This window comes from Saccostrea echinata, unplaced genomic scaffold (genome assembly GCF_033153115.1).
Source record: "Saccostrea echinata isolate AGI-Se365-2 ecotype Australia unplaced genomic scaffold, CSIRO_AGI_Sech_v1 ptg000014l, whole genome shotgun sequence".
NCBI lineage: Eukaryota > Metazoa > Mollusca > Bivalvia > Ostreida > Ostreidae > Saccostrea > Saccostrea echinata.
Genome location: NW_026889763.1, coordinates 16,958,480 through 16,968,446, shown reverse-complemented (window position 1 = coordinate 16,968,446; position 9,967 = coordinate 16,958,480). Strand labels below are relative to the sequence as shown.

The following is a 9,967-nucleotide window of genomic DNA, read 5'->3' as shown; positions in this document are numbered from 1 at the left end:
CTCTCAGATTAAAATCAACACAGGTGCACAGGTCTATTCCAAAATAAAAATGTTGTATTGTTAAAACGAACAAAACAATAAAACGTTGAATAGAAGCTGGTTTAAATTTATTCAAATTCATACAGAGAGTGGGTTCATTCCCGGCCCATATGCAAATATTCCTCCAAGTTTCTATTTGTGCTTAAAACAATTCATTATTATCTATTGCCAGTCTACTATTTTTTTTAACTCTCAGAGGTGTAAGTGTATAATAATTGTTTCCCAAAGCAGTGAACCTTCCGATCTCAAAAATAAATAAATAAATAATAATAAAAGAAATATAATCAGATCTTAAATTCTTCAGATCGAATTATAGTGATAAAGAATGGGAATATTTAAATTTCCAACACTGAATTCAATACGATTTTCTTTTCACAGGTGTCCTTTAGTAATTATTCTCTATATCTGTCTGCAATTTACACTGGTTTACACTTCATTAATAAATTCGAGTCGAGAGAGAGAGAGATAAAAATGAAGACCAACTAGTGCAATTTTCTAAAATATGGAACGATCCTTCGTGTTGCAGTAGCTTCTGGCATGGAAAAGATTCAGTACTCGTCCAGGTCTAAACCCCCCCCCCCATAATTGGTAGTGTCCAAATTCTCGAAGAGACTGTGTGACGTAAAATGAAATATATGGAGATATCGAACAGTATTCAAGCTCAAAAGTCCATTAAACAATACAAAATAGGAGCAGAGCAAACACGGACCTCCAAACCATCAGAGGTGGGATCAGGTGCCATGGAGGAGTGAGCATCCCCTGCCGACCGGTCACACCCGCCGTGCGCTCCTTGTCATGATAGGGAAATAACGGAAAAATCCGTCGACAATTCAGTTTGTAAATAATGGCCTAACAATTAGTATGAAAAACGTCAGTCAGCATTTGACTCAATGATAAATTGTATTTGCTGACAAGGTCATTGTATCGACCATAGAACTTACGAAATGATGACTTTAAACGAGACTGCTGAAATTCTTGTTTCATCAACTTGTTTGTCAATAATTTACCTCGTTTTAGAAATTGTATACGTAGAGCATGCTCTTGCGTATCGAATCAACTGAGAGATATAAACCCCGTATGCAGGTGATGAAGGTATATTGCTGCATAAGTAAGGGAAGTTGACGATTGAAAAGTTAAAGTCATCACGTTTATCATAAAGCTTGGTTGTTAGATTACCATTAACGTCTTTTTCAAGTAAAATATCCAAATATGAAACAGATGTGTCAGACTCTGTGGTATCTTTTATCTCAAGCTCACCAGGATATATCGTATCGACATAAGAATGGAAATAACCATTGTTAATTGACAATACGTCGTCGATATATCTAAATGTCGAGTTGAAGGCCACAGCAAGGGTTTTCTTCTTTTCACGTATACGATTTTAGACAAATTCTGCTTCATATGAATACAAAAAAAGGTCTGCTAATAACGGGGCGCATTTGGTACCCATGGGAATTCCAATAGATTGTTGGAAGACCTGGTCTCCAAAAACCACATAGATATTGTCAATCAGAAACTCAAGAATCTTTTAATGTCAACTTCAGAGTACTTGTGTGTACAATCGGAATGTTTTTTAGCAAAATAATTTTGCAAATGACCAATGACAAGGTAAGTAAATTTACGAGTTCCATTTTTATTTAAAAAAGCAGCTGTCAATGATATCAAAAAGCCTGGACTTTAATTTATCGTGGGGAACAATCAAACAATCAAATGAAACAAACAAACTGACAAACATATAGGCCCTGGCTATACAGGTACTTCGAATTTCTGAGGTTTTGGAAGTTTAGACAATGAGACACCCTCACAACATCAGGGATCCTGAGTCAAGACGTTGCCGCTGGGCTCCTGGCAAATTTCATTCGATATCTTGCGGGCTGATTGCGGCGAGGTCTTTCGGGAAAAAACAATTCTTTTTTTCTTATTTCTCAACCAATCACATTAAGCCTTTTGCTGACGTGTTGACTCAGTATCCCTGACGTTGTAAGGATGACAATGAGGTTGAAGGTGACTTCTGATTTTTTGAAACCAATTCAACCAATTTTCAATCAATTTTTTATTCTCAGATTGTGTAAACAACATAGAGAAAATACAACACCGATATCAAACAAAATACATGATGCAAGAGTGTACAGTTTACATTAACCTGGAAGGGTAACTCTCTTATTAATTATACTGATGAATTTACAAAGGTTATTGATGACAGATACCTTTTTACATGAAAATAAATTTGAAAACTTAAAATCACTTGGTCGAGTTATATATGTTGATGGTAAATGGTAAACCATACCAGTATATTGAATTTAAAAACTTGTATCCCCGCTATTTTCTTCAACGACTAGTATTTAATATAAGCAAAGGTGTTTGAATAGAATTTGCTTTGATTGTATAACTGATTTGGAATATTTCATTAATTTGTCCACATAAGTCAAATTAAATTGACACAAAAATATGGAATTAGGTACTGAGATATATAGGTACTATCCTTGTACCCTAGTCACTTGTGTACGGCCTCCAGCTGATCAATATTTTCACAGAGCGAGAGGGGAGTTCGCGTCCTTTATAAGGGTGTAGATATTGAGGACTAATTTTACAAGTTTTACATATATATGACTAGGTCGTAAAATCTCGACTTTGGTCAATGTATCATTTCAAATGATTTATATATGTGTCTAAATATTCTTAAACATTTATCGATGACTATCAAGAAACTACCAAATCTCACGGGCCTGTCCCCTCCTCCACTTTTTTTTTTAATTCCAAACACTTTTTACGATTGAAATTGTTCATTGAAAGGCCGGTCCCCCCTAATGTTTTGTTGCAATATAGTCAAATAAGGGTAATATAGTACTTGTATAAATACCACCCCCACCCCCCGAAATAGGATTTTCGAGTTTAGACAATTATTTTCCTTTTTTTTTTACTTGTCAATTTTTTTTTTTTAGGCAAGTTGAAATTTTTTCTCTGGCTGCCCCCTCCCCCATCCCCTTTCAAAAACTATGCAGATCATGTAAAGTTCGCTACATTACATGCAAAGAGCAGTAACTCTCTCAAAATAAATTTCATTTATTTTTAATGTACAATATTAAAAGATAAGAAGAATCCATCTCTTAAAAACAATATCTAAAATTAAAATATGATAATTGGGATAATACCGATATATAATTTACACAGTTTAGAATGAATTTTACTTTTAAAAAGAGTCTGATGTGTATGCACATGTGGATGTGTGAGAGTAAATATATGTTTGATATGTATTTATATATAAACAAATTTGTAATATTGCTTAGAACTTTTGTAAACATATATATGTTATCTGGTTTATTACCCCTTTTAATGCCTGCATGCAACTCTTTTTCTCTTGCGTAGAAGAATATTGTATTACATGTATATGACCTTATATGAGTATTTACAATGTACTTTCTTGTTGCCCGAGCCTTGAGGGCCCTTAATTGGTAAAAAAGAGATGTGTTTGTGAAACACTGATGCCCCCGTATAGCAGCTTATGGCGAAAGTTAAAGTTTCTCAAATGCAATTCAAACTTCAAGGTCAAGAGATCAAAAATTTTGTTACCCAAAGAAGGGACCTGTGTCAATGAATAATTATGCCTGGTAAATAAGAAAGCCGAAGCGCCAACCATTCAAAAGTTATGGTCAAGGTTAATATTTTCTAAAAGTGGGTTAAACTCCAAGATTAAGGTCAATGGGGTCAAATTAATGGTATGCAGGTGAAGACCTTGTCATAAGAAATGCACATGCAAAATACAAATGCCCTAGCGCCAACTATTAAAAAATTATGGCGAAGGTTAACGTTTTTCAAAAGTAGGTCAAACTCCAGGGTCAAGGTCAAAATATTGGTATCCCAACTGTTCAAAAGTTATGGCCAAGGTTAATGTTTTTTAAAAAGTGGGTCAAACTCTTAGGTCAAGGTCAAAATTATTAACCCCCCCCCTTTCCCATGGAAAGGTCTTGTCACAATGAATACACATGTGAAATATGAGATCCCTAGCACAAATTGTTCAAAAGTTATGGCAAAGGTTAAAGTTGGATAATTTTTTTGCAAAAGTGAGTCAAACTCCAAGGTCAAGATAAAATATGATGGTACCCAAGGGAAGGTCTTGTCACAAGGAATACACGTGTGAAATATGAAAGCCATAGCTCCAACCAATAAAAAATTATAGGCAATGTTAAAGTTTTTTTTTATTTTTGGACAAACAGACAGACGGACGGACAGGGCAAAAACTATATACCCCGAATCTTCGATTACGGGGGCATTTATAACTTGAAACTTTTGATTTCACTAAAGCCCCCACATGGGGTATGTTAGTACAATGAGAGTTTAACAATTGAACAAATCAACATCTTGAACATGTGAACAGTTAACATGATGAACTACAAAAAGATCTTTGATACGGACATCTGCTCTACAGTCAGTTGTGGTTACCTCTCTTTGTGGAACTCTCCAAGGTGTCGGGTGGTTACGTTCCGATTCCGTGTTCGACCCGCGTGGTTACGGTAACGGGACGTTTCGCCCCTATTGACGTTTCGCGCCGAGACCATTCGCCCCTAAAGACGTTTCGCGCCGAGACGTTTCGCGCCGAATTTAATCTACATTGTCTACAACGATATATTACGATGTTTTAAGATAAATATTTATATATAAGGTTAATATTGACTGTGTTAAAAAAAAGTTCTAAGGTTACTAAAAAACTTTTATGTTTTAAAAGTTGTTGAAAATAGGCTTATACCATAATTAAATGTATAATTATCCATGTGCAGATATAATTATGTTTATTCAGCAATCATAATTGTCTGATTCAGTTTTGTAATTAAGGTGTTATAACTATAATTTGGAGATTCTTCATCATGTCAAGATAAAGAGGAGAATTAAATTATGAGACGGGTGTCAAGTTCATTTTACCGTTGCTCAATAGCTAGGATGCACACTGACTTCAATTTTCTTTGCGATTTTGAGTAATGCTATATAAGCATGATAAGTTCTTATCAAAAATATACTTCCAAAAAAATCTTTTCATATAACCAATTTCAAAAGTGACATTTCTATGCCTGTTACATCAAAATAGATATTTTTTTCTTTTAAATCATCATGTCATTAAATTAATCACGAGTTGCTGTTTTCTCACATCATAAAAAAAATATCAGGTCATTTAAAAATATCTTCTTTTTTTTTAAGTAACAGGAATTCATTAAAAAAAAAAATCAGGTCTGACAATTTTTTTTAAATTTTAGTGTGGTTATGGGCGGGCCGGAGGGGATATACAGTGAAGTCGCCAATTACGGGTTATTGATTGAACCAATGGATTGGATTTATATAGCACAGTACAAAAGTTATTAAGAAGTTAATAATTGCTGTTAACAAGTGATAATTACCACATAATTGATTAATTGATCTTCGGCGCGAACCGTCTTGGGGCGAAACGTCTCAGCGCGAATGGTCTTTCGGGGCGAACCGTCCCGCACTCGTGGTTACGACCCAAGTGGTTTCGACCTACTCTAATATATATATCCCTTCATGTCAATACCTGAGTACAGGGGTATACACTGTGCGGTAAACAAATGGATATCCGGTAGTTGTATATTATATGGCTTCAGAGATGTGCGTGTCAATAGGTAGTTGTTTCCGTACTGTGTAGTCAACATGCAGGTTTCCTAACATTTTTTTTCTACTATCGTGGAGCATGAATGTTGATAAATTTGATTTAGTAATGAATTATATTTGAACAGCTTTCCATAAAAATTAATCAAATACTTCTTCAAAAATACCGTGATCACATATGCACTGTCTAAACAATGTACGTTTCTCCAAATTAAATTACATACGATAATTAACACAAATATACGTGGTCAAAATAAAAAAAATGTAGACGAAAAAATAAAATGTAAAACTTTTGAAAGTGTGAATTAATTTTGTTCCGAAGCAATTAATTGTTAATTAATTGCTTTGGAACGAGACCACTCGGGTCGAACATGAATTCGTGTCGAAACCACGCGGGTCGAACAAGTCATCGGAACGTAACCACCCGCATTCCTCTCCAAGATGTAAAGGTACAATTATTCGTGCGGATATTCTGGAGAAAATTTGGAAAGGGTAACGCTAACGTTTCCAGTCCCACAGCTGTTTATTTTACAAGGTTGAAAATTATGGATGTAGAAAATACAAAATTTTATTTAAAATTCGAATTATCACTGAAAAAAGCAAGATTCGAAATATTGTTAATTCATAAATAGAATCTTTAAACCGTGATAGATTACAAGTGTCCGAAGTACATTGTTTTTTTCCAATCAGCTGATCAGTCGTATGTTTATATAGTTGTTAGTTTCTTTGCATCTCTTTAAGTGAAAAATAATATATAGAGGATATTCAATGTTTTGTAGATGAATATGGAATTTATTTCACGAGTGGGACAGGATTTTTTGATATTTTCACGAGTGCGAAGCACGAGTGAAAATATCAAAAAATCCTGTCTCACGAGTGAAATAAATTCCATATTCATCTACAAAACATTGAATTTTCTGTTTATTACATTTTCTTTGATTTTTACTTTGCCTCTGTCTTTTCATAACACAGTGTCAAAGGCTTGACGTCATAGTTGAGCGGATGAGACGTAATAGCTTAGCAGATGTGTGATTGAAAACATTACATAGTATGGATTTTAGTAACATATTTGGGAAGAAATTTGCAGTTTTAGCTCTATCAAGATGCATAGTTACTATCTCTATCTTATGAGAGGCCAGAAATTAATTTTTACTTACTTTGATATCCTTTCACACTGTGAGAGAATATCATTTTGGTATCCTTTCACACTGTGAGAGAATATCACTTTTATTCAATAAATAAATCACAGTATTTCACTGTTGAAAATGTAATAAAAAGCTTTACTGTAGGAGTATTTGACGTTAATAATTATTCCTAATAGGTAAAACATGGAGGAAGACGCAAAGAAGAGTGAATTTGTCCCACTTTGCGGAATAATGACACACGTTTTAAAATATGGCACAACCGAAAATTCAAAATATCTTTTTCTGATAATTCCAGGTAAGGAGTGTTTTGATGTCTTTAATTTTGATAAATTCAATGGGTATGAGTAATTTTAAAAGTAGCGTACTTGACTACTTGTCATTTTTAAAATGGTGAAGCATTGTTTACCTTGGTGACGGCTAATTGCTGAATAATTACTTGAAAACATAAAAGAAATACATTGAAAATTGATCAGTTTAATTTTACATTATCATCTTTTGAAATCCATTTTTACAATTAAGCTGTAAAATAGCTTATCAGGGTTGTTTGTTTCTTCAGACATCTTTAATATGTTTTACTTTGCAAACAAATGTACATGTTTGGGCAACCATGTTTCAAAACGGAGTCTGTGGACTATAAAAATGATGAATTATAAACAGTTCTATTCTGCTTAAATGTTGTATATATGATCATAATCATATTTTCACATATTGAAACTCTCCCGTTCACAAAAGGTACATAAAATTTCAGAAATATAACATTTATATTCAATGGACAAGCCTAATTTTAGTTTTAATATAAGTTAAGATAAAGAAAAGGGGCTTCTGATAAAATGTTCATTGACAATATATAAAAAAAATGGGCCTTTGGCAATGATTTATGCTCTTCTCAATATAGCAATAAGCTCAGTTTAACTAAAAAAAAAGCTTCTTTATAGAGTATTTGGTCTGATTTTTAAATTTCTAAAAATAAATAGTACTAGTGAGTCAACTGTAGATGCAAATTCATCTAAAAAGTTTATTTCTTGATCAGAATTTCAGATACAATTAGCTGTACTGGAGTATATGAATGCAAATATAAATACCTAGATGACTGTTTAACTGTTAATATTACGGTGTTGAACTTTATGCTATAATTTTGTTTTTGATTCCATCTTAACAGGAAATCCTGGAATTATTGACTACTATGAGCGATTCATGCAGGTTCTTTACAGGAATTGTGATCAAAAGATTCCTGTCTGGGGCATATCACATGCTGGTCATGTGACAGTTCCAAATAAAACATTAGATGTTGGTAAGTTTTACTATGTCAGTATTACAAATAATTCTTAATTCAGTGATGTTGTGACTAAATTTTAAATGTTAATTCTGTTTTGTCAGGATATATGTTTTATGTAAAAAAAAAAAGTTTTTTTTTTGATACTAGCATTGTATAATTCATATTTGGAATATTTACTTATTTATGTTGGTAAAGATCCAAAGGACAGTAGAATACATGTATATTCTGATGTATTATTTATGAAGTTCAGGGGTCAATTTTAACTAAATCCGTGGCACCCAATGCTTGTACAATTTTTTTTTTTTCAACAGAAAAAGCCTCCTATTCTGTTTGTTCTCTGGAAGGACAAATCAAACACAAGATTACATACATCAAAGAACACATTCCTTCAGATGTTAAATTGATTTTGATTGGCCATTCTATTGGATGTTACATGATCATGAGGATCCTGGATGAGATAGATCACAGTAATGTTCTAAGATGCTTTCAGTTATTCCCTACCATAGAAAGAATGGCACTGTCTCCAAAAGGCCAGGTAGCTACACCAATGTTGAAATACCTACGCTGGCTGGGGACAGCGATAGTTCATGGTGCATCTTATTTATCTCCCCATGTCCAATACAGACTGCTTCTTTGGTATTTCAGTGGTCGAAAAATCCCTGAGTCTGTGTACAATGCGTCAATGAACCTCTTTGACCCATTCTGTGTCAGTAATGTGATGTACATGGCCAACTTGGAGATGCAGCAAGTGGCCGCCTTAGACGAGGATTTAGTGGAGAGGCACCTCCCAAGAATGAGTTTTTACTATGGTGAAGATGACCACTGGTGCCCTAAATCTTACTATTTTGACATGAAGAAGAAATTCCCCCATGGGGACATCAAACTTTGTCAAAAGGGCTATGATCATGCCTTTGTTTTAGAAGCCAGTGATGAAATGGGAGACATTGTATGGGAATGGCTGCAGGCAGACCTGGCTAAGCTGGAATCTTGAGAATGGTATCGGGTACGTTCGCCCTATCTACCTGTTTGCATGAGTCTGTTCGCGCAGGGTCCGTTCGCCATTATTCTTGATCGCCATATATCGCCATATATCTCATTTGCCCTATTATATATACAGTATATAGTTAATATCAACATTTGTTATTAATTTTATTCGATATTTTACAACTTTTTTTTTTTTCAAATGTTGCCACAGTATTTTTTTATTTACGGTAATCTTAATTAAATAATTCAAATTTGATATTTTATGCTCTTTACGTCTGTTGTCTCCCATGTGGAATTTATGTACCAATGTACATAAAATTTATTTTAAAAAATCCATTGATTCATTATTCAACTTTCTGCAATATAAATAAGGCGAACGGACCCTGTGCGACAAGGTTTAGGGTGATTGGATTCTGGGCGAACGGGAATTAGGGCGAACGGCGTCAAGGGCGAACGAACATACAACCCTTAAGAATCAACTAAAATAGTCAAAAAAATAAAAACATTTGCTCTTAAAACTTTCATTTTATTCACTCAAATGCAATTTAATACACTGACTGAATGTAAGAATATCATACAGCGAGTGAGAGGTTGGGAATTAAGAGTCACAGAATACATTTACATTTTATGCCTTGAGGAGAATTTGATGATACTATGTAAATAAATGATACTACATGATGTTGTGAAATATGTTCAACTTTTTAAATGTGTAACCAGCAGGCCTGTACATGTATTTATATACAGTACTTTATTCTGTATACCAGTATATTTCTGCTGTGAAAAAGTACTGCTTTATAAAAATCCTAGATATATCTAATTTTAATTGTACATATACATAATAAATCTGTTCACTGTATATATTTGAGAGTGAAAATTATGCATTTTTCAATTGTGTCATTATCATTGTAAA

The 9,967-nt window shown here is 33.7% G+C and overlaps 1 protein-coding gene across 1 annotated transcript; it reads left to right on the top strand.

The window, feature by feature from the left end:
• Window positions 1-6,101: 6,101 nt before the first annotated feature.
• On the top strand, window positions 6,102-9,195 carry LOC133187308 (lipid droplet-associated hydrolase-like). The gene is made up of 4 exons (XM_061322669.1): window positions 6,102-6,187; window positions 6,974-7,092; window positions 7,957-8,088; window positions 8,385-9,195. The coding sequence occupies exons 2-4, from the start codon at window positions 6,981-6,983 to the stop codon at window positions 9,062-9,064; spliced, it is 924 nt and encodes a 307-aa protein (XP_061178653.1). The 5' UTR covers window positions 6,102-6,187; window positions 6,974-6,980; the 3' UTR covers window positions 9,065-9,195.
• Window positions 9,196-9,967: the final 772 nt, after the last annotated feature.

Coding starts and splice junctions, on each gene's coding strand:
- LOC133187308 (XM_061322669.1), top strand. CDS start 6,981: ATGGAGGAAGACGCAAAGAAGAGTGAATTTGTCCCACTTTGCGGAATA. Junction 7,093..7,956: donor TCTTTTTCTGATAATTCCAG/GTAAGGAGTGTT, acceptor CCATCTTAACAG/GAAATCCTGGAATTATTGAC. Junction 8,089..8,384: donor AAATAAAACATTAGATGTTG/GTAAGTTTTACT, acceptor TTTTTTCAACAG/AAAAAGCCTCCTATTCTGTT.